At 50.4% G+C, this 25404-nt stretch overlaps 1 protein-coding gene across 10 annotated transcripts in view; it reads left to right on the forward strand.

Annotated features, from left to right (window-relative positions):
• LOC144721385 (membrane-associated guanylate kinase, WW and PDZ domain-containing protein 2-like) overlaps positions 1 to 25404 on the forward strand; it is a 70691-nt gene that overhangs the window by 27905 nt on the left and 17382 nt on the right. For all 10 annotated transcript variants that reach the window (XR_013585897.1, XM_078598964.1, XM_078598961.1 and 7 more), the window contains exons 5-12: positions 12858 to 12977; positions 16852 to 17058; positions 19900 to 20119; positions 21924 to 22003; positions 22796 to 22853; positions 23180 to 23250; positions 24528 to 24638; positions 25051 to 25233. Coding sequence is in view for 9 of the 10 variants with exons in the window: in XM_078598964.1 (XP_078455090.1) it covers positions 12858 to 12977; positions 16852 to 17058; positions 19900 to 20119; positions 21924 to 22003; positions 22796 to 22853; positions 23180 to 23250; positions 24528 to 24638; positions 25051 to 25233 (1050 nt within the window). In the remaining variant the exon portion in view is untranslated. The remainder of the gene's footprint in view (positions 1 to 12857; positions 12978 to 16851; positions 17059 to 19899; positions 20120 to 21923; positions 22004 to 22795; positions 22854 to 23179; positions 23251 to 24527; positions 24639 to 25050; positions 25234 to 25404) is intronic.

Below are 25404 nucleotides of genomic sequence, written 5' to 3' on the forward strand. Positions count from 1 at the left end.
GCGCGAGTCAGTGAATGAACAAATGAGAATTTGTGGTCCAAGACAAATACAAATTGTTGCAACAAAGCCACGGAATTTTCTGATGACTCAACGGTGCTTGGCTGCGCACATTCCACGAGCAATATCGGCACTCATCCCGTGCGACCGCCGCTGTCACGTCTCCTCTCTCCTCCGGGACCCCCGTCGCGCGTCACGCGTCACGCGACCTCTGAACCTGCCACCACGGCCGCCGGGCTCCACCTGGAACAGCGTAGCGGCGCTAGCTCGGAGTCCGTGCACATTTCCGTGGGGCGGCGCGCGGGTGCGTGCGTGCGTGCCTGAAATATTGCCCCCGTCCAGCCGCGGGTGCGAGGCAGGGTTTGTTTTAGCTCCTTGACGTCTCCCCTTGTAAAATATTTATACAGGATATTCCATTAGGCCTCCGAAGGCTCGCGTAGTGTTTAAACCCGGGCGCTTGGCCAGTCTGGCGAACAAGACGTTAAACAAAACCAAAGATACGCATGCACACACACTGCGAGCCGCACAAACAGCCTGTAATTAACATCCTGTGGCTGCAGTACGTTAAAACTAGATATTAATTATATTGCAATAGACGTGAAGAGACAAAGTGTGCAAATTTAGGAAATGTCATTGTGGCGCGCGTGCGTGTGATCACGATTGTTAACCGGACTGTCGGGCTGATTGGTATTTATGGTCCTCACTCCCGGCATTGCTGCGCTGTGCGTGAGCTCGAGGCTCCCCTATCCAGGTGACCTATTGCACATCAGTGGATTCCCACCAGCTTGTAAATAAACGAAATGGCCTTGATCGATTGATTGATTTACGCTTAGTGATGTAGGGGAATATTTACGTCGTAGCCGTGATCATGAATAATAATTCGACCCCTATAATTCGACCCGGTTTGATCCGTGCCTTGCCTGAGCCGCACTCCCCTCCCTCCCGCGCCCCCCCCCCACTCTCCCACTGCCTCGCTCCTCACACCCACCGCCCCCCCTCTCGCACAAATCCGTTAAAACGAGACAGTTCTGGAAGAATAACTGACCGGCCCCTGGGCATGTGGCAGCAGCGGAGGCGGTGGACGGAGCCGGAGCGGCTGGGGAGGAGCGGAACGTTAGCATGCAGGAGGCATGAGTCAAGAGTGCCGAGGGTGTCTGGCATTAACAGAAGGAAGCACAGCTGAGCGCAATTCGTTTCACAGCCGACGACGGTGGCCGCGAAACAACAGGTATTCGTTCGACAGCGACGTTGCGTCTTCTCTTTGGGTTCGGATACTAAATGGGGATACGATTCTCGCACGCCCAGCGTGCCTGCATGGGCGGCCGGTGTTCATATTTACGATGCAGAAATGCAGGAATTGGGCGGTTTAAATAAACGCAAACGAATCGGAGTTGTGAGCGGCGAATGGTGTATGTTAAAGCAGCTGGTGCATGTGTAGTGATGTAGGTGCTCATTGTTTTCGCATCATCCATCCTATTGATGATGGAGAAGGTGACTGACTGGATCAGACAATGAAATTGTTTTTTTCTGTGGTGATGGTGGTGGTGTGGGATTGGGTCTGTCCGATAAGCAGAGGGATAGATTGATCATGTCGAGGAGGTGCTGCTGCTGCTGCTTCTGCCGCTGCTCGGCTTACTGCGAGCGCCCGTGTTATATCCACCCCGCTCGCAATTTGCACATCCCAGTCACATGGTCCGCCTGCCCCTGCCGTGCGCGATTGTGTGCAGCAGGCTGATAACAACAGCCAGACGCCACTCTACTTAGTCGTTACCGAACTATAAAAGCCTTGAGATTCGCAGACCGCCGTGCATGCCCATCCATTGTTCGGTAAGCGCTCCCGCTGCTCCAAACTTGAGATCTGCATTCTGCAGTTCTGCTTTGCTGGCCGAACTGCCGTGGCCGCGGTGGGGGGATTCTCGTGGCGCGCGTGGGGAAATGTTTACGTTTGTGATTTTGCTAAATCTGTTTTGCTCGTCGAGCACACGGTTGTTGTCGCAGGAAGGTGCAGTGATTTCAGGTTTTTTGTGGGGATGTGTGGAAGGAAGGTCATGGGGGGAAAAAAGACAGGACAATACATCCAGTGGGTCAGTTTTATATTTATCGCTGTCGCTATTTATTCCTCTTGCAGGATTATTTTGACGTGGTTAGCGGAGTCAGGGCTGGGGAGGGTTGGCGGTGGTGGTGGGGGCTTTGGGGGTTGGGGGAAAATGGTGCGCGCCGCGTTTGACATTCATTCCTCCGTGCTGCGAGCCGGATGCGAGACGCTCGCTGCGGCTCGTGCACACCGTGCACACCGTGCACGCCGTGCACACCGTGCACACCGTGGCGCGTTTGGATTCCGCAGGGGACGGGCGGCAGCTGGCGCACGACCAGGTGATTCGGAACGGCGTCCACCAGCGCGCACCACTACCCCCCCCCCACCACCACCACCATCGCTATACCAGCAGTTAGGGGGGTCGCCTACATCTCAGTGGATGCTCGAAACGGCGAGGCATTAACCTCGGGCATCCGTGACCTCTTCCAGCTCCTGCTGCTGCTTAATTTTAGGCGTTATATCTCCCCCTCCACCACCCCCGCTGCATCGTTGTTGGGGGTCAAAATGCAGCGAGGTTTGAACGAGGTGGTTATTACTGCTGCGCTGCACGACTGAGCGCTGCGGATTGGAGACATGCTGTGTGTGTGTATATATGTCTATGAACGCGTGTGTTCATTAACACATGTATTACGTTAGAGTACGCATTTTGTTTACTACCACGGTAGGTTTGTATGCCTGTGCCATCCGGTGTTCACATCTAGACCTTTATATACTGTGTGCTGTTGTTGATGCATGATGTAACGGTGCAGATGTAGGCATGCTGCATGTGCGCACGTGTGGGTGTGAGCGTTCATTAACGCACGTAATATGTTGGAGTATATAATTTGCAATCACGATAAGTTCATGTTCACGTATACGCCTATGCCGTGCGCTGTTATTACTTTGAATACTGCAGACTGGATGTGTGTGCCTATACTGCATTTGTGTGTGTCTGCGCATTTAACATGTGTATTATGTTCGAGTATATACATCACGATCACAGTAAGTTTGTATTCACATCAACTGCATACCTGCGCTGGGTTATTGTTAATGCAATATTAAGCACTGCAGATGTTGACATGCTGTGCGTGTGTTCGCTAGCATATTTTATATCAGGTTGTGCAGCCCTTTTGTCAATCCACTGCTGGATGAAGGCCTCATACCGTGTCAATCACGGGGGTTGTCTCACCATTCTGTTTCCTCACCATTCTGTGTTGCAGTGTAGTATATAATTTGCTACCACAATAAGTTCATATTCACCTCTAGACCTATAGCATACGCCGTTGTTGATGTGTGATCGAACGGTGTAGATGTAGGCGGGCATGCACGCATGTGTGCTCCTTGACATGTCAACTATGGGACAGCATACATTATATGTTATAGTGGTTGTCACAAATAATCTTTTTACGATATTCCCAAAGACACATTACATAAACTTACTGTGCGGTTGAATAAGGCGCGCGTGCGCATGTTGCTTGTGTGCCCATTTACACGTGACGTATGTGGCTGTGGTTAACGTGACGGCGGGGTTTGGGAATCATGGTGGGCACATGTGACGTTCGTTCCTGTAACATATTGTTGTGATGACACTGTGCATACTACGAAATGTTTTAGCCATGGCACAGCATGGGAAGGCTGAGTAGAGCCGGAATAGCCGTAATAGGGAACGGGATGCCGGGACTGAAGTCCCCAAGACGGACAAAGATGAGCCGCAGGATGCAAGAAGGAGAACCGGGTGGGAAAGGAAGGGAAGGAGGAGAGGGGGGAGAAGGGATGAGCAGGCCGAGATGTCGGGGGTCGAGACGTGATGATGGGGGAGGTAACAGAGGGAGAATGAAGGAAGGAGCAAGCAGGAGTTAGAGCTGTATGGAGCAGCGTCTCTTTTCACAGGGGGGGGGCGGGGAGAGGGGAGGGATTCAGAGTGAATGTGGCTTTGCAGAAGTCACGTGATTCACGGGAGGATTGCTGACCTACACTGTTGTACTACCGTATGATTGAACATTGCAGGTGTAGACATGTTGCATGTGTCAGTCGTAGGGCCGACACCAATTGGTGAATATCCAATTTGGTCCTGGGTTTTCCGTCAGCTCACTCAGCCGTAATTGAGTACTACACGGTGCAGTGTATAAACATGGGCACGGGGGAGACGAAGGCAGCTGGCCATGGTGCTGACCACACTGCTCATTCGTGCATCATGCCGGCCTTCATAGGTGCTCGCTAATAGTGCTTGCCCCAACAGCCTTTGCAAGCTTTAGAGGGAATCTTAATATTTATTACATACATTATGTTATCCTTTATACGACTATGTTGCGGAGCAATTCCACAGCCGTTAGTGCACTGAACTATGAACCCAGCGACATGATTCCAATTATACGTGTGTATTCATTCACATCTAATGTACACAATACGGTGGCACATAACACAGTACACTATACCGCAGTGTATACTGTAATGACATGTACACTTTGCGTTTGTTGATGTACGGTTAAGCACTGCGGTTATAGACTTGCTGTGTACGTGTGTGTGCGTGTGTGGTCATTGACATGCTGCAGTATTGATCAACTGCGCTTTGTTATATAAACAGTTTGCCCTGGCCCCTAATGCACTACCATAGTAAGTATATGCCATTCTGGCTGTACATACAATACAACTCCTCTCAACCAGGTCCTTATTTTCCGTGTTTATAATTATCCGTGCACGTAGGTGTCCGATTAATCCGTACGCTACACTTTGCCCAACGTTGAAGCCCCTCCGCTGATGTGAGGAGTGACCTGTCGGTGTTGGCAAAGTCTTTTGATTATCCAAGCCATCGTGCGGATGAAATCAATGACCTGGAGGTAGTGGCAACATCAGCCGATAATTATCGGTGCTTTTGCATGGATACGAGGAAGCAACCTGGAAATGTGTGAAAATGCCTCCTATTATCAGAGCCGTTTGCACAGACCTGTCACTTTGGAAGTGGCCTCGTGGAAGCTCTGTCACCTTCTTATCTGAGTTGTCACATGGGTAAGAGGGGGACCCGGAAGTGGTGGGAAATTCATCCTATTACCAGTGTTGAGTCCCGCATTCCCACTCGGCAACAGAAGTACCGGTGCAAATAAACAGAGATGACATTATCTGCCCATAGCGCCCCCTACATATTATATTGGACAAATCGAGTTTCACTGCCTAGGCGAAGAGCTATGCCTCTCTGTAATTACGGGCTTAAGACCGTCTCTGCTCTTTCTTCTGATGAGTGACCTCTTCAATAACGTCTTCCCCACTGCACCTCCATCTCCTTACCTCTGTGCCCCCCCCCCACTCTCCTTCTTGATTATCACGCCCTCCACTACTGTCCGTGGCCCTCACTATGCTCAGTGTCTAGAGATGCAGTCACATGTAGACACATACATTAAAATAATTGAAAGCCCTTTATAAATCCATTGTTGGATGAAGGCCTGCTGTAGCACCACGGTGGCGAGATTTTAACTGTCTCGCTTGGTATACAGGAGGTCGTGGGTTCGATCCCGACCCTGACACGTGTTTACTTGGAGTTTGCATGTTCTCCCCGTGGTCACGTGGATGTTTTTTCCGGGTCCTCCAGTTTTTACCTCCACATTTATAAACATGCGTCTAGATAATTTTGCTACTATAAATTTCCACGTAATAATCCATTTTGTTGAGCTATCATTTGTGGCAAGGTCGCTTCTGAAAAAGAGCAAACAGCGCAGTGGGCCTTACCTGGTAAAATAAGAATAGTAAGAAGAGTATCGGTCGTGGGGTGTTTTTGACCATACTTCACCATACTGGTCCGTGCATGTTCGCAGCAGGGCCAGCCAAGGCGGGGAATCAAACTCAGGTACTGAGGTTGCTGAGTTCATAGCGCAGTGCGTTAACTACCGTCGCCACCACTTGCCACTTGGTCGCTTTATAAATTCAAATTGTATTGTGCTGTCAGGGTAATAGCAGATTAGAGACGCATCAATAATATATTTGAAGAAGGAGGAGGGTGGGTGGCGCAGAGGTCAGAGCAATGAGGCGGCACTGCTGAGATCCTGGGGTCGAATCCAGGTGACAGCCGCCCGAGATAAAGCCGCGTTCTCAAGTCGAGTGGCTGGTCTCACCCGGGGCACCAGTGACTGTACACAAAATCAATACCATTTAATTTGGGTTCTGCATTTAATTTAGCTAACTTTCAGCTCTGATAATTGATATGATGTGAACACTCTTTGCAGAGAATATAAGTTGCAAATGTAGAGGGCCGTGAGGCGATATCAGAAGTAGTTGTGTGACATCATCTTCTGGCGTCGGTCCGTGACACAGGGTGATGCACTGCTAGCTGCAGAGTTCCCAAATATAATTTCTTCATTTTGTAAAACGACACCGCTAGCACAATTGGAATATAATTGCCAACAAAATAAGACAGCCGATGATTTATTGAGTCATTGTTTTCTGATCGCTGGTATTAGCGCACAGCTTTTAAGATGTAGGCAGATACCGAAGAGTGGAGTATTTGATCATTGTCACTGTCGATTTTCTCCATTATTTCCTAATGTGAAATGAAAAAATCCAACAAGTTTCCTGCCCAAGCAAATATCCATGCATGTCAGCAGCAATATGAGCCGATGAACATCTGTGCAGCCGGTTCTGCCATGATAATGTGATTTGTAATCTTGTCAAGGTATGTCTCGCAAAACTAAAGGACGACCATTTTAGATAAACGATTTTTGATTGCACCCATACATTCTACCTGCATTTTTATACCATTTGCATTTTCTGCCATTATTTTGGAAATATAAAAAAAGTTGTAGTTTATTTTAATGTCTAATGTTTTTATTTTCAAATGTTGAATATTTTTTTCTGCTGTGGTGTAAAGTATTGCTCCTGATTGTTCATTGGTTGGGATTTTCGAAGCTTAAAATTGGCTGGGTCACTCTTGGGCTCTTCCACATCAGCAGTAAGGGAGTGCTGCTGAGACCCTGGGTTTGACCCTGGGTTTGAACCTGGGATTGTGCTGCCCATGATAAAACCAGGTCCTCAAGTGTAGCGATGTGATGGTCTCAGGAAAGTTACCAATAACTGCACAATTTTAACACTATTTGCAATCTGTATAAAAAGGTGTGCCTTCAAGTGTGGTTCAGAGGTCTCTTGGAGGGAACTCAGAAGTTGTTCTGTCACGTCAATTTCCGAGGGCCATTGACTTGCACAAGCAAACATTTAGATCCATTTCTAGCCTTCCTCTGTCTGAGGGCTGGCCACGAGATGGACTATCCTACGGCTCTGAGCACTTGTTTCTGGCAGTTATCACTAGGAGTTGTCTCACACTGGGCCCTGTCCTAGCAACAGTGTCACCAACCCAAGCTCTCCTGGGTTGGCCTCGCCGTTGCTTTCCCGGGATGGAGCCTTGAATCACCACCTCCTCCAGGCAGTCTCTGGGTTTCCGCAGCACGTGTCCCAGGAACATTATCTCTCTCTTCTTGATCAACTCGGAGAACATATCATGGTCGCTCGGTTCACCAGAAGTGTTCGAAATGGAAATTATTTTTTGTCTCATGACACGACAGGGATAGCAGCATGGAAATGAAAATGGTGGAGGTGGGTGGGGAAGGATGAAAGTAAGAAGTAAAATGTATGAAGCTCATATGATGGGACCTACAGCCAAATCACCCAGAATGTGTCTGACCTTGTCAGCGAGTTTGAGCCTGGATAGTGCTTGTGCTTGGATGTGCGACCACCATAATAACAAGTGTTATATGCTACAGGCCCAAGGTTGCCGGTAGAGCCTTGTGCAAAAAAAAATGTGAATTGCGTTCTTGCCCCGGGTCGATGCTCCCCACCTTCACCAACCCGCACTCACCAGCGTTGTGAAGTACGGACACATAACCCCCGCGACCTTCACACGGCATGGGAGGGAAGGTCCCGGTGCCGCAGTTGCACAGTCGTACATCCACCTATTATATGGGAGGCAACATTGCAGGTTCCATTCCTGACACTCGCCTCTCCTCCACTCCACACAGAGAGGGGAAGTGGGAAGAGGGAGTCTCTCTGCCGCCTTTACAGAGCCGTGCACCTGGAATGGATTTGGTTTTTCGCGGCATGCGTTGGGAGTGTGACCCAGAGGCTCAAATTTCCACAGGGGCGACAGACGGACTGACAGCCAGCACTTTTGACTCGTCGGACAGCTTCGTTAGCCTGTAATGCATCCGCCCGTTTACACAATACCGGTTCGATCACTGCGAAACTTATGATGTGAGCATGTGAATATAGATGGCAGAGGGCCCCCCCCAGAGTTTTGACAGTGGGGGGGGGGGAAGCCATATATACGACATCTCCATTACGGCTCGCCTTGGTCTTTAGTTGTTACGCATCCTGGCTCTGGAATTCAATTCCAAGTCCCCCTATCAAGAAGGCTGCTGGCACAATCGAATCTTTGAAATCGAAATTTAAAAAGCATATTTAGTTTGCGTTAGCTTACTTTTGAGCTGGATTGATTGGCCGGTCGCCTTTAAAAATAAAAGCGTGGCCGCTATTGTAAAGCCCCCTGGGATGCGCTCTGCATGGCGTGCGCCATATAAAAGGAAATTATGCTGTGTTGTATTATAGCCTTTGTAAGCGCCCCCCCTGGCTACTCCGCATGGTCCCCGGTGCATACTTTCCTGCCCCCCCCCACCACACGCCGAATTCACAATCATTCCAAGGCGCCAGACTTAAGCCGCGCCGTGGAGGCTGTCGACTTCCGAGCTCTCGTTTAATTGTGGGACCGTCTCGACCCGCCCTAAGTCCGTCCGCAGTTGAAATTAATTTGTGATTTATGCCAAAGCGAGCCCTGCGTATGCGGGAACATGTGATTGTGGTTATCTGAGAGCGGTGGAGGTTGTTGGAATTTGTTCATAAGTTCATGCGCGGCACTCGGAATGTATAATGTTCGGTCTGTGCACTCGCCTCGCTAAGTCATGCGCAAACTGGAGTTGGCGCAGGGCGCGGGCAGAAGCAATGATTGCTGTGCCATGTACAGAGTCGATGTTAACGTTGCTCCTCTTATAAACCTCTTAATATCAATGACTTAATCGGCTCCTGATCTTCTTATCTCTCAGAACTTGTTGTTTCCGATATTCCCAACTGTGATCTTCGTCGCTCGAGTTAAATTAAGAGGCCTTTCCGTTGACGTGTTTTTTTTGTTTGTTTCTCCCTTGAAAAGTAGACCTTCAACTGGTTTACAATTACTTAGTTGGGTAAAATCACATTGCAGCATCCGCCCCCTACTGGCGGACTTCACTTCTCTGTGCATCATCGCGCCTTCCTGACAGCCTCGGGATCTACTGAGAAATATGCCTTGCAGAAGTAAAGCACATTCCTGCGGAGGGAGCTGGTAGGAACGTTGGGTTGCTCGGTCAATGGCCAGGGTCAACGGCGGCGTGGTGTATTCCGCAAATATGCCCGACTGTGAGGGCGGGCACAAGCCGGCGTGAGTAGGTTAAACGTTGAGTTTTATAAGGGCATCACGGGGTGACCAGCCCCTTCCCTCTCCACCCAGCCCCACCCTCCCCACCCAGCTCCTCCGCACCCTCCCCACCCAGCCCCTCCCCACCCAGCCCCTCCACACCCTCCCCACCCAGCCCCTCCACACCCTCCCCACCCAGCCCCTCCCCACCCTCCCCTCTCCACCCAACCCCACCCCTCCCATTTTGTGATGCTGGACGGACGGAGAGAATAATCTCCTGTGGGCTGGTGTAACCAGGAGGTTCCTACCAGTATTATTATTATAAGAATGGCACGAATGCCAAAAATATTAACTGTACTAAATTAAATCTTGACTTAAAGCTTTCGTGACTGCAGGAATTCATATTGTTTGGGTCTTTCGGTAAAGTCATGTAGATAGGTTCAAAGAAAATAACAAATACATTTTTTGGTTATTTTCTTTGAACCTATTTTCGTGACTTTACCGAATGACCCAAATAATATATACTAAATGAGTGTTATTGTGATAGTAATGAGAAGATTACGGTAATATAATAACGCGTACGTTTCAAAACCCGATTGTATTTCAAGTTGCGTGGCGACAAAACTGCTGGCATTTTCAGGAGTTAAATTCGTGGCGGCAGCAGCAGCAGTGCGTGGCGAACGCTCGAGAGAACAAATGCTCAACACACGACCCAACCCAGGAGACCGCACTCGGAGTTCACGAGCGGAGTCGAACGTGGAACTTAACGGCCGTGAAACCGCGGCAGGATTAGCGCGGGGGCCGTGCGAGTCGCGAGGACCGTGCAAAGCGTGAGGCCTCTGAAGCGCAAGGGCTGTGAAGCATGAGGGCCGTACGAAGCTCCCCGTGTGCGGTGGAGGAGCTGCCCCTTTTTGAAAGCATGCGTCAGGAAGGGGGGTCGCGAGGCGCCCGGCTCGGCATGGAGAGTTTTGACAGAGAGCGTGGGACGGCACGTGGAGTGCGAGGGAGCGACCGCTGCCCTTGATGCTGGAATGCGTGGAACAAAGGCACGGGCTCTGTGCGGTTGTGTTTGCAACGGATTGAATTGTAGAAACATAAAGACCGCCGTATACACTGTATGTATTCGTTGTTATTTTTTTTGAGCAGCAAGCTCGTGGTTAGGCACGGGTGTGGAGCTCTGTTAACGCTGTTCAACTGTGTACAGTATCTCGATTTTACACATTGTATTCACGCGTTTATTGCTATTCATATTAATTTTCATAAATGCTAATGATTGGCAGATTGGTAACATTATGGTTAATGTAATGCCTTATGAACTCATTGACCCCCGAGTTGAATTGCCAGCTGCGGATAACAGTGGCACGTGATATCTGAACGGGTCCTGGGCTGCCCTTTCATCAACCCGCACTGATCAGCTTGGTGAAGTACGCTCAAACAACCCCCACGACCGACAACAGCGTGGGGAGGCCTACATCCCGCAGTGGATTTAGAGAGGGCTGAAAATAATGTATCATTAAATGTTTGATATTTATGATCATTTTACATTTATTTACTCGAGTGATAAATCGGACGCCTTTATTACCTGTCCATTTATTTTGTAGCCCGCTATCCTCGGAGGCAGCGTGTAATTATTTCAGTAATTTATTGTCAGACCTTCACGGGGTGACTGGCATAGCCCCCCCGCCCCCCCGCCCACAAAAACCTCTTCCGCGCGCAGCCTTCGCACAAACATGAAGAAATTACCGTTTCCTTTTGAAACGACCAATACGATTTGAATCCAACCATAACGGTAATCGAAAACGTGTGGGCTCGTTCCCAAGCGGTCCCACAGTCACCGCGGAACAATTACAGATTTGGCTTTTCGTGACAAAAAAAAATCCCCGACCCAATGGCTGCTCGCGCAAAGGACGTCCGCACAGATCCTGCGCAGCCGATCTACGGAATAACAAAAGCCGTGGCTTCGTCGCGCTGATGTCCCCCCCCTCCGTTCCCTCTCCCTTGAGTCACGTGGTGGGCGACCGTTTTAAACGTTTTTTACTTCGAAACTGCATCACCCCGTCGGCTCTGTTGACAGAGCTGTATTCAGGCAAGAAAAGCTTTGGCGCTGGGGAGGGATTTTAAAAAATACCTTTTAACAGCACCCTTTAGACTTTTAACGGTGACCGTTCACAGGATTCAAAGGTGGTCAAACATTTTGACTGTAATAAGTGCATTCGGGAATCGCCGCCCTCTTGTTTATCGCAGTGGCCGAGAGTGGCTGCAGGGTGTATTCATTGTCCCTCTTGTAATAATTGGGGGTGGTGACGATGTCAAATTCATTGATGAATATCGATTCTCAGAGTTCCCGATATGCGCGTTCAGTCGCGCGTGTGAGGAACGACATTCTTCAATTGGTGTATGTTGTAATTAATGGGTTCACGTGACCCCCCCCCACCACCCAAGCCACTAGAGGCAGCGGCACTAACCACAATGTTAAAGTATAGAACAATTGATTCTTCAATATAATCATAACAATATGGATAGTACAGACAAGAAAGATCAGATGAACGACGATAAACGATGAGACGACCGGTAGAAGGGAGATATTACAAACAAGGCAAAATAAGAATTGGTTCTTGAATAGAATCCCGATACCGCATCGCGAAGAATCATCGAATCGCCAAGGCGTGGATCGTTGCACCTGTCATAATAAAAAGTACATCCCTTTGTAAATCCACTGCTGGATGATGGCCCACTCATGTCTTGTTGGTCATGTGGGCTGTTGAATCATGCCTCAGCATGCTGGTGAGACAGGGGTCTACAGGATGAGAATCGTGCGTCTTGTTTGGAGTGGAGTCTCACTCTAAATCAGCGCTGGCGTTAAGACGACGGCACGTGACGTGCTCCCACCCTCAAACAGTCGCTGCGCTGTCACCACCCTTCTCTGATGGTGGTCTTTAGCTTTGAGTGGAAATTCCATATTCTCATGGCAGGGACCAGTCTCGTATGTATATATGTTGAACTTCTTTCGCACCATGGCCAACCGTGCTAATCGGAGGGATGGGTTGACCTACCATAAAATAGAGAAGCCTCACTCGGGATGGATGGTGATGATAAAGATTATAATTACAATAAAGATGATGATGGTGAAGATGACAACGGTTGTTCATGTGTGATCATTAATTCATGTCAAGATGATATGTATGGAGACGCAGCTGCATTCAGACGCTACACAAATCACAGTAACATTGGTGTTCCCGTCGAACGACGGCGTCAATTCCGCGCAGGAACCCGTGCGGCGCGCACCCAAACGGTGACGCCGTTTAGTTTTTATTCGGTCTGCGTCTCTCTAACGTGCGCTCACGTGCCTGTGTGTCTTTCCCGCAGGCACGACTCGGCCACCCCGGGAGGGCGAGGTCCCCGACGTCGACTACAACTTCATCAGCGCGGCAGAGTTCTCCGACCTCGAGAAGAGGGGGGCACTGCTGGAGACCGGCACCTACGAAGGTGCGCTCCCCGCCCGCGCCGCCACGATTGCGCTTCTCACGACATGACACGATATCAACTTTGTTTGCATGTTTTGCCACAGGTACGTGTATTTAATGCAGTACTTTTGATGCCTTGCAAAAGGTTTCTGTTTGGTGTTTGAATATCTTAACACCTCCTGTTTTATTGCCAGAAAGGGTAAAACCTATTCTTGTTGTTCATCATTTTTGATACTGGCAAAAAGGTCCCGTAGATATTTCACGAACTCACGATCGTCGCCACTTCTTACTAGGATTGCCGTGATATCGTTTTTCACCACACGATATGGTGATCATATTGTTGTATGACACTGATCCACCGCTAGACTTGCCGTGATAGGATATTTCATGATAAGAATGATCCTATGACGGTTATTGGGATATCACTTTCCTATAGCTCTGTAATCGTAGTTAGCGTGTTATTGTTGTATTTTTGTTCTGTGCTCTGCAGAAAGTTCTTAAACTGGAGTTCACTCAACTTAGGCCTGACATAAGTCTTCCAGTCATTTCAACTCTACAGTCTCTACTGCTTGTGATGCTCACACTGCCAGTTACACAATAATCCGTTCTAAAACAATTGCAATGAACTACTTAAATGAGACGCCACGTAACCGCTATGCCGTCGGTTACTCCGGAAGACATTGCGTAAAGCACCCGTGAAATGGACAATAGCTATTTATCTACAGCTCTTAATAAATGAGTTTGTTACTTTTGATAAACATTTGGCCAGTAGATATAATAGTCGAGAAAATGTAAACAAACAACGAGAATCACGATGAAAACAATAGTTGATCAACACGAGCGATAAAACGATCGCGAATGTCGTATCGTACGACGTAATGCGGTAGCGTCATATCGCGACAGCCCGATCCACCGTCCCGCCGGGCACGGCCCGACTCGGCGCACGGTGGAGAGGCGGTGCCCACCGCCGCGCGTTCTTGACCGTGGAAATTGACCGCGGTAATTGAGTGGCGCGCACCGCGCTCCGTTCATTACAAACGTGGTCGATGGCGTCGCGAGTGCTCCCGTGCGGAGCGACGTCCGCTTCACCCCGAGGTCGACGTGGGGGTTTTGTATCTCGCGGGATCGGAGCCGTAAATGAGGCCACGTGCCTTTTTCCGCTTGCGGCGGATTGCATGGCTACATTCCCGCGCGCTCATTTTGTTTGTGTTTGCGCGTCTGCGATTTGAGCAACGCTTTGGGCAGACCACCTCGATGGGTTTCGTTGATTTGCACGCAGATGAAATGGGCCCGACACGCATTGCTTTCGCGGCGGAGACATCGGCAACCTCTTCACCAAAAATACAATTCGGCTGAACAATCGCCAGCACGCGAATCGGGCCCTGCGTGCGCCTTGTCCGTCGCTCGCGTACTCTGCAAAGCTGATCGAGCGTCCGGGGAAGTGGCAGTATTTGCGCTCGTTTGTCGGTTGCCTTTCTTTGACGCTGCAGGCATGGGGAGGACGAGGGGGTCGTTACAAATAAATTAAAACCTCAGCAAGAGAGAGAGCTCTGCCTCACGCAATCATACTGAGACCCCGACTGACGTCTCCCGAACACAAACCCACGTCGGCGATTGTTGTCGTGTCGCTCGCGACGCAACTCTGTGTTTAGCGTGGGCCGCATTCTGACACTCGCTCATCGTGGAAGAGGCCGCAATGGCATAGAGAAATGGTTAACGATGCTTAATAGGCCCCACCTGCCCCTCGAGGCTCTAATGGAATGTTTTAAGCACGATGTCAATGATTATAATTATCCACTGCTCTGTCGTGTGATTATTGCTAAGCATTTTTTTGCTTTTGTTTTATTTAACGAGGTTGTGAGCAGCAGTCGGCTTGCGTTTGGTGCAGCCACCGACCATGATCTGTTTTGTTCTTTGAAAGGCAGGCCCTCGCCTTAGGAATGAGGAACTTCCACCGACTGACTTGGATACACTGTTGTCCCATGTGGATCGGAACCACGGGCGTTGACAAATAAAATGAGGAAAAACGATTACGCTTAGAGACCGAAAAAGAGACACACACAGATTCGAGACTATATACAAGATCAAGTTTGACTGTTTATAAAAGTAAGTGGATTTGGGCAGGAAATGTTGCTAGAATAGATGATGGCCAGTGGTCAAGACTAACGAAAGGAAGGAACATGCCTAAAAGCACCTCTACTGTGCAGGCGTTAGATGGGTTGTTACATCACAGAACCGCGAGAGACTGAAATAGCTTTTGGGAGGCGTCCATCCAGCAGTTGATAGATCATGGCTGCTAACGGAGATGGTCAGCACAAGATGCTCATTTGAGTAGAGGGACACTTTGACTTTGAGCAACCACATTCAGTTATATATTTATTTTTAAAAAATTGGGGCTAATAGCGCTGCAAATTATAGAAAGAGCAAATTATTAAATGTAACATGTGAAAAAAGGCCACCCTCCTATTTCAAGTAATTATCTTTTAACGACGTTAAAACGGGAAGCGTCTCATCACGCCCGCTCACCAAGGTGACATTAACCGTTCGGATCTGTGGCCCGAGTCAAACGGAATCAAACCACGGAGCCACCGACGAGCCTGTGACGTGCAATATAACACGATTACTTCGGTCCTGAATTCAGAATCATCATCATCATAATCTTTACACATGTAATATACTGGAGCAATCACCCGACAACGCAAACCCTCATCTCCCCACCGCCCTTCCGGGGCCAGTGGGAACCGTCCATTTTCTGCCGCAAGGGGTGAAAGGCTAGAGGGGGTTGTGTGGGGAGGCGGCTGTTTGAGAATCCGTCTAGGGTCAGCTTTTGTTCGTGATGCTTCGTTGCCGCATTGGCATCCGGTTGCTGAACGAATACATTACAAGGTCGCCCTCATTACACACAGTGCTTGCCACAAATGAACCACAATATCTTACTCATCTCGCCAAGGAGCATAAACCATTGCGCAAACTCCGGTCATGCTCACAGCAGCAGCTTTTGGCTGGCCATCGCACAAAGACTGTCACAGGCATCGCACTTACGGATGCGGTTCTGCGGCCGTCTGGAATGCTCTTACGGTATTCGGAAACCACAGGAGCTATGCACTTTTAAATCTAGACTAAAAAAGAATGTATTTAAAACTGCTTTTTGTGTTTAGTTTGTTGTCCTCCCATCGCACCTTCGATTAGCACGGTTGACAACATACGGTGTGAAAGAAGTTCAACACACACATACATAGCACCAGCGTCCTCTGCTCCCAGCTGAAGCGCCACCCTCCCGGCTTTGTCGCTCGGCTCCCAGCAATCACAATAATAAAAGGACAGCGTTCAGTTTTGCCAAGTAAGGAATAGAATGACGTATTCGTCCACAGCAGACTTCTGTGGATCTGTCGTTGCTGAACCGGGATAATTCTCGACCAGCTTCCACGTGGTTAAAAGGCCCCTGACTAATGCTTATTTGTTTAGCCCATGGATCTGTGACCAAATCACCAGGACTGCGGCCAGTTTCGTCAGGTCTTGGAAGCTAAGCAGGTAATTCAGCCTGGACATCGCTTGCATAGGTGACCAGCAATCACAAGCATGTAATGATCGAACTTGCAGAGCTTTGTTGTGTGCAGGGAGTGGGAGGTGGGTTTATACAGCAAAATCCATTCTTGTACTGTATTTCTATACGGGAGGGATGCGCCCATCACGGAGATGGAGCGGGACGGAGCGATGAACGGCTTGCTTGCAGTTGGTGGATTAACCTTCGCTTCGCAGGCCCTTGAGAATTTTAGAATTGCCGACGGATCGTGGGGACCGCCACCCACCTGCGGATAGATGACGGTTGACCGCGACCAACAGGCCTCGTGTTGTGTCGGCCCCCTCGGCCCCCTCGCCCCCGCGCGCGTGCACAGGCAACTTCTACGGCACGCCCGTGCCTTCGGCCGAGGCGGTGCTGCCGCTGGAGCTGCTGCTGCCGGGAGCCCGGCCGAGCTCTGAGGGCAAACGGCGACGCAACCAGTCCGTCACCGACATGGAGCGAGCGACGGGGCCCGGCGGCGGGGGGCGCGGCGCGGCCAACGACGCCGCGGTCAACGGCAACGGCGCTTGCGGCACACCAGGTGGGCATCCGGGAATCTCGAGTGTGGACGTCGTGACGTTCGGTTGGTGGTGGTGTGTGCGGTTGTAGGCAGCCGTGTGGTGGATTGGTCAATCAGTCGGTCGGTCGAGCAATCGAGTCGATCATTTGGTCAGGTAGACAGTCTTTCGGTAAATCAAGCAGTCAGCTGGTTGGTCAGACAGTGAGTCGATCGGTCACTAATTGTTCATTATTTCCAATCAGTCATTGAATCAAGCAGTCAGTCAGCCTGTCAAATAATGTAAGGTGATTCTTAATTTCAATAAGTGTCGGTTCTTACAGATTTTTTTTTGTTCTTATTCACAACCAGGGTGAGTGTCCATTCACACTATTGGTCTAAGTGAGTCACGTAACTGTGCGAGAGCCCTCCGAGATTCTTTATCTCTCGTGGACAGAGATCTTGATGCCTTTGCTCATGCACGTACGCATTTATTTTTGTTTAGTTCACTGCAAAACAAAACGAATTTGTGTTGACGCACCCCTCCGCTAAGAGCTCTATAAATGCCCACTCCGCCTTGGCGTGTTTATCTCAAGAGTGGAGCTCGCACAGGATGCACATTGCCTCTTCCTGCGAAAAGTTCAGGGACAAAAGCAAAATGGCAATATCCTTTTCAGATTCACACAGCCGTGCGTATGGCCTCCGCTCCCTATCGCAGTTACTGCTGCTGATGCTGCTGGCGCCGGTGGTGGTGGTGAATCGTTTGCAAACCCAGGGAACGTTTTCAGCTACGGAAAATCACCCCCTTGCCAACCTGCATGTGCACCCCTTACATGCAGCATTTGGTAGAGTCCTTTATAAAATTGGCCCCATTCCTGCAAAGGGCTGTGGATTGTTCGATGGTTCTGTAGGGGTGCAAGTGTTGACCTTGTCTGCCTGCAGCTACATGTTACATTTGATTCGGCGATTTAAAATCGGTTCTTTCACTTGCGCCACGTGAATTAAACAGTGCGCGTAAGAATAGTTTATTTTAAAGTCATGTACACAATTTCTTACAGTCCTGGCAGTTGCCCAAATCTTATGGAAAAAAAACATCAGCTCACTGTTTCCCCTTATGGACAACTGAGATGGCAACAGCCATTCAGATTACAGACAGAGATCACGTGACTATCGCAGGTTGCATTTCCTTGCAGACCAATCAATCATTGTTTATTGAACGCACTTTTCAGTGTATACTATTGGCGTACCAAGTGGGCAACGACGAAGACTGCCCTCAACCCGACACAGCTGTGGTGTTTCGTGGGGGCAATGGGAGCCCCCGTGAGTTTGAGGCTGCGTTAGTGAGAGAAAAAGACTTGGTGTTACATTCAACCGGTGCCACCACGGTGTTCTAGCGACAAAAACGTAATCGGCATCGTATTTGAATCCCATTGCTGCAACGTGCCGAGCGCGTTTGTAAACGTCCAGAGCCACCCCCAATCACCACCATCCTCCCCAGCGTCTCCTTCTCCCACGGGAGCCATAATCACATCCTTGGCCGGCCAGTGGCTCACGTCCGTCTCCACCTCCCGCCCGTTTCCCAAACCTCATCCTCACGCCCTCGCTCGTTAACACGCACGCTCCATTAACCAGGACGCCCCCCCAGCCCCGCCGGGCTGCAGGAGGCCGTGACCTCCTACAGTGAGTCCACGGGCGTCCCGTCCCGCCGGGCCCCGCGAGAGGCGGCGGGAGCTCGGGTCGCAGGTGTGCGCACGGGAAAGATCGCGCACCTCCCCCAACGCCCCCCCCCAACCCGGAAAAGCAAAGGCACAGTTCCCCCACACCCTCCCCCCCATTTCCTGGAATTGTCCAACGGTCGGATGTTGGAATTTTGTTATATATTTTTTATCTCCCCCCCCCCTCTCTCTCTCAAATAAAAGCAAAGATGAAAGGGCATGTTAATGCTCTGTGTTATTTTTACCACCCCTCCTGTGCGTTCACCACTTCTTTGATCACGATGTGCATATATATTTGTTTGAACGCTTTAATAAAAAATGTAGGTGTTTTTTTTACTTTTACATTTTTTATGTTCACAACAGAGGTTGTTAATTTACTTATTCCCCCCCCCTCTCTGAACTCTGTGACCCCCTCTATCCGTCTGGGTGTTGCCCTGAATCTCACGCCACGAGCGAAGGGGTACAGCACACCCAGGAATGCTCGCCACTTTTGCCCCCATCGCAAAGCTCCGCCGGTCGTCTCACTCGCTTTGAGACCGCGTAGTTTGATTCCAGTAATCACCCAGTCCTAGCTTACGTTCACATACCGTTCTGTTTTTTTTTATATATATAAATAGGTCAGTCATGTTAAGGGCTATGACTCACTCATGAAGGAACCAATGACTCAGTCATGGCTACCGAGTGTTCAAATTTCTATGTTCATCTGGCGGGAGCCAGGCTGTATAACCGTTAATGAGTTCACGCAAAGTTGTCCTGATTTATTGTCTTTTTTTATCATTGCTTTGTGTTATTTCTGGGTTCATTCTCCGCAGCTGTTAATCTGGGAAATGAATTCTTGTGTAGGTAAGCTACGGGGAATTTCATAAAAGAACTTGGCAAGAACATTTTAGACCTGTAATCAGGAAGAGAACGTTACAATGGGCAGGACACATCTGCAGGACGGAGGAGGGCAGGTTACCGAGACGGCATTGGAGTGGCAACCATAGGGGAAGACCTACAAGCCAGATGGCGGTGGTGGTGATGAGACTGCCAGAGCGGTTCTTGAAGTCCATGTTGACTGCGTAACAAGGGGCAGACGCAAAGCCACACAGTGGCGATGATCTAGCGAGGTGCGGTGGCTTCAACACCGCACTCCTCGTTGACCTATTGACCTTCCCCTCACCCCTGGCAGATTCGAGTGAATGCGACGAGGTGAGGGTCGACTCGGGAAGCCACTCTCTTCTGTATCGCCCCCCCGACGGTCCCTCGCTCTACCTGGGCGCCAGCGATCCGAGCCGCGGGGCCCCGTTCCTGGGGGCCCCCTCCTACTGGGACGACGACGAGGTGTTGGGTCCACTGCCGGATCGCTGGGAGAAGGCGTCGACGGAGGAGGGCGAGGTCTACTTCATCGAGTGAGTGCCCCCGCGATCGGCGATGGGCGATCGCCACCTGTCGTCTGTCACACCGTGTCCTCCAAAGGGGCGCCACGGTGGCTAGGAGATGTTAACTGCCTCTCCTGGTATACAGGAGGTCGTGGGTTTGATCCCGACCCTGACAATGCCTGTATATTTTGAGTTTGCGGTGTCTCTCTCTCTCCATGGTCGCGTGGATTTTTCTCCGTGTCCTCCGGGTTTTCCCTCCACATTTAGAATCAACGTCACGCGTTTGGAGTATTTGGCTGCTGTACATTTCACATGATAAGTCACTTCGTTGAGCTATCATTAGTGGCCAGGTCGCTTCTGAAAAAGAGCTATAGAGCTCATTATGCCTTTCCTGTGGAAAGAAAAATTGTTTAGTTTAAGTGATAAAAGTCAAAGGGACTCACTGGTCAAAATTATCAGCAGCAGCATGAGCTACATAAGCTTGGTATTATTTATATTATCATAATTATTACGAATAAAGCGGAGAGGTAATGCAGCGGTCAGCACTTTGCAGTGTAAAGCTGGTGACCTGCGATCGAAACTCAACGGAGGCCAATACGAGTGGGGGGCGATATCCACGCAGATCCTGGGTCCCTCTTGACCAACCTGCACAGCCCAGCGTGGAGACGTTTGCTCAAAGAACCCCCATGGGCAACGCGTTACGCTGATTGACAAAGGGCTGGAAAAAGAAAATCGCTGACCTTCCTACTCTTTGAGGCTAGCGCACTGGCACGAGATGCTACTCGGGCTGAAATAGTTCGTCGGAGCAGCGCAATATAAAAATAAAGTGTTTGTGTTCTCCGCCACCGCCTGGCGGAAAGCATCGGTCGACCAAACCCGGCTGACATCGCATTCTTCCTCCACGATTGTGCGATTGCGCGTGACGACCTTTGCGGGCTGCCAGCGCTCCCCTGCTCGCTCAGCAGTCGCGCGCGATTAACGGGACATGCGCGTCGCATGCCGCCGCCGCGCGTGCTCACGAATAAATAAAAATAAATAAGCAATCCATGGTTGGGTCAAGAACCTCCACCAGTCCCCCACCTCCCCAGCCACCGCCATCCTTCATGGTGCCACGATGCAACCATCCACACAGGGGTCGATCTTACCGCTCAATCTCCGCTGTGGATGTACTTTAGGGCGCATTCCCTCCTTTGGCTACCACTCAATCGTTATTGCCGCCCATCTGCCGTCATCCCATCTTCGCGACTTGTCCTGCCCAAGCCACCTTACTGTCCTAAACTGTAAAAAATCATGATTGATTGTGCGTGTGCTCTGTCTGTAATTGTCTTTATTTTGTGTATATATGCGCAATGCCAAGTGTGCATCTCTATCCACATAGTGGATAGTGCAGTTTTGAGCTCTACTTCCAATCTATTCATCAACGCCCGGCAAACCAATCTGTCCGAAGAGTGCGCGCCGTGGCCAAGTTGATCAAAGTGTTGCCAAAAGCCGGGAGACACAAATCAGAGCACAAAGGACTCAGTGCGAACATAAAAATGCGTTTTGCCCTGACAGCTCCTGTCTCCTTCCTGACCGCTAATTAAATACCCACCCCCCAAGGCAGATGTGTTAAACAAATCAGCTTGAAAGCACTTATGTAATCAATGCATACTCATGATTTTTCTTCCTTGTCGAAAATAAAGTACCCCCTTGGTCATTACCCTGGGACAGCTGTGCGTTGAAATGTCCGAAGAGCATACGAACGACGCCACGCGTTATTTTCTGTTGTTTCGTCCGCTTCCATCTCCCTCTCTCGTCGTTCGAACGTCATCGAACATCGTCGTCGTCCTCGCAGCCACGACACGAAGACCACGTCCTGGCTGGATCCACGTCGGGCGCGCTTCCAGAAGCCGCTGGAGGAGTGCCAAGACGACGGTGAGGGTCCCCGTGTCACGACGCCGTCGCGCCTTCCTCACTTTCGTGCGGCGTTCGAGACGCAGCGGAGCCTGTTTGCAGCTCTTGGTGTTGATCCTCGGCAAGCCGTTTCAATGGCCTGTCCGGGGTCGCCGGGTGGATTCCATTTTTGCCCTGTTGCAAAAGCGCGCGTTGGCCAATGGTCGGTGGTGTGAGCGATGGATCGCTTTTCACCGCAGTCGCAATTAGGCGTCTTGTTAATCCCCCACTTGCAGAGGAGACTCGGATAAATTAATATAGAGAACCACAGCATCACGCACAAACACGTATGGAGACCCATAGCCTCACATTGAGACCCAAAGACTCGCACAGAGACTCGTACATTTCAATACAATCTGACGTGAGAATGGATTTAACTTCACCGCAGTCACATGTATGTTCAGACTCCTTAATCCCCCACCTCCCATGTGCCGTTCTAACGCGGTGGTTAGGTGCTCGGGTAAAGTGGCTTGGAGATGATGAGAAGCCGTGCAGTTGACAGCGCCGCACCGCACAGGACACCGTAGCCGATCCCAGCGGCTTCTCCATCTCGCGACACAGCACCGATAGCGCACCCGAAAAAAAACCATCTTTGGAGGGAAATGATTATTATTTTTCACTTTTCACCATCATAAACTCACGCGGGAACGTCGTTGCGACGTGCGCAAGCGGCCGTCGCGCACGCCAGCTGCTTCCTGCGGCCCCTGTGCCCCCGTGCGGTCATCGACGCTGACGCGATGCACGGCCGCTCCCCTTTTCCTTTTCCGCACGCAGAGCTTCCGTACGGCTGGGAAAAGATCGACGACCCGCAGTACGGCACCTACTACGTCGAGTGAGTGTCGCACTCCTCGCCCTCCTACTCCATCCACCTTGTCCTCCTCTTTCTCGTCATCGTATTCCACTTCTTTCTCCTTGTCCCACTCCTACACCTCGTTCTTGTCCTCATCATCACCACTCCTCATCCTCCGCCTGTACCTCATCTTCCTACTTCTCACCCTCGGTCCTCCCATCATCTTCCTCCTCGTCCTCTTCCTCCAGTTGCTCCTCTTCTTTGTCCTCCTCCTGCTCCTCCTGCTCCTCGTTCTCAGCATTCGTGAATTCCCCCCGTGTACCCGGTGGCGCCGTGCGTTGATGTCCCCCTCTCTGTTGTCTTTGCAGCCACTTGAACCGGAAGACGCAGTTTGAGAACCCCGTGATCGAAGCCAAGCGGAGGAGCAACCACCCGAAAGGTGACTGCGGGTTAGCAGCGCACGCGATCGCCCGTGTGTGGCGTCGCACATGCTCTCGCTCGTCGCTTTGCGCCTTGTGTTTTTGGAGTCACGTCGCACGGGGTTGTATACGAGCGTGTGCGTGTGTGTGTACGTTAATAACCACCGTGACAGTGATGTCACTACCGCGCTTGTGCCAGTCTAGGTGTGTATGTCACACATACACACACATGGCACGGGGAGCAGTAGTGTATTATCTTGCACTCTGCACTACGAACCCGGCAACCCGAGTTCCGTTCCTGACCATCGCCAACAACGGCGATGAATATCTCCACCGGTCCCGGGCCTCTCCTCCGTCGATTCAGCCTTAAACATGTACACCTGACTGAATAACAAATATACAGTAAAACCTTGGGTTGCGAGCATAATTCGTTCCGGAAACGTGTTTGTAATCCAAAGCACTCGTATATCAGTTGTGATCACGTGACGCTCGGCAGACAAAGCGTATACACGTACTACCCGTATTGCAAGACCTCGCTCGTTTATCAAATTAATATTTATTAAAAATGTTGCTCGTCTTGCAAAACACGCAGACCAAGTTACTCGCAATCCAAGGTTTTACTCTACGAACCTCACCTGCAGCTGTCTTACCATAAATTCAACTCAGCCTCATGTTTATCATGAATACATTTAACTGTTTAACAAGAGTCTAGACTTGAAGTTTTCGTGACTGCAAGGGTCCATACTCTTTGTTAATTTTTTCGGTAAAGTCACGTAGGTAAAAAATAAAATAAAAAGAAATTAAATTTATGCGCTGCTAACCGAAAAAAACAAAGAGTATGTTTAACAAGAGTTGAAACTAGAGCTAAGGTTGGATAATGAGCTGTAACTAAACTTACATTGTCTTTTTATTAAGGACTGTACTACACCTAGATCTAAACCATTGCACAATAGAATCAATATTACTGTGGAACTGATCAATATGACTGTGGAGGTTTTTGCGGCTCTGTTGTGTAGCTCGCCGATGCGTTTTCAAGTTGTACCGTATGTTGTTCACTGATGTCTGACGTATCGATCCGCGTGCTGGAAGCTACTCCAGGAGCTTCCCATAACCCTATTCGGCTCCTGAAGAAGCTCCCAGCACATGGAGCAAAACGTCGGACTCACCGGGGAACTAATGAATCTCTGTGGAGTGAAAACAACAACGTTGGTTTTAGTCGCGCTGCTAGCCAAGAGGTTTTATTTAGCGACGTCACGTTTGTGCCTTCGTGCCGGTGTGGCCTCCGCACGTCTGTCAGAGCCCTCGGCCTCCACGCTGCCCCGCGCGCGCCCTTCGCCCGTCAGCCCCCAAGCACAGAGGTCACGAAGCACCAACGACCTCGCGCCCGCCACTCCCGCCACGCCCGCCGGTACGCTCCACCTCGGTAATGCTGCGCCCCGGTACGCTCCACCTTTACATTGGTTGAAGGTCCACCATCATAATACTCATGCTATGGTCCACCAAGTTCCACCATAGCACGCTGTACCCTGACATACTCCACCCCAGTGTAACCACTCCTGAATGCTACACTTCGGGATCTGCTAGCTCAGCACAATCTCCCACAAACTTCCCCCAGCCCCTCCTTCCCGACCTCTTTCTAACCCTAACCCCCTCTCTCTACCTGCTACCTACATCCTGAATCGTCAATCATCACCACAATTCTCCCTCCCGCCTACCCGCCCTACCGTCCTCCCTCCCTCACCAACACTCCTCCCCGCACCCTCTGCTGTGCTCTGATGACAAGGAGGCGGCGGTGGTGGCGCTTCTGTTTGTCTCTGCAGGGAAGGCGTTCTTCACGAGGGACGAGCGCGAGCTATCGGGCGAGCGCGTGCGCACCACCCTGCGCAAGACGAGCCGGGGCTTCGGCTTCACCATCGTGGGGGGCGACCAGCCCGAGGAGTTCCTGCAGGTCAAGAGCCTCGTGCCCAGTGGCCCCGCAGCGCTCGACGGGCGCATGCGCACCGGTGAGCTGCTGGAAACGGGTGGCCGGCTACGCCACGACACGACCACCACCACCGCTGCCGCCACCGCCTCTCTGTTACAATCGACACCCGTGATAGCACCGTCACCACCACCAGCTCTAGCTTAATGAATAGCAGCATTTATCACCAACACCAGCTGTCGTCACGTTTAAC

Source organism: Lampetra planeri, chromosome 11 (genome assembly GCF_965212315.1).
Source record: "Lampetra planeri chromosome 11, kcLamPlan1.2.h2, whole genome shotgun sequence".
Taxonomy (NCBI): Eukaryota; Metazoa; Chordata; class Hyperoartia; order Petromyzontiformes; family Petromyzontidae; genus Lampetra; species Lampetra planeri.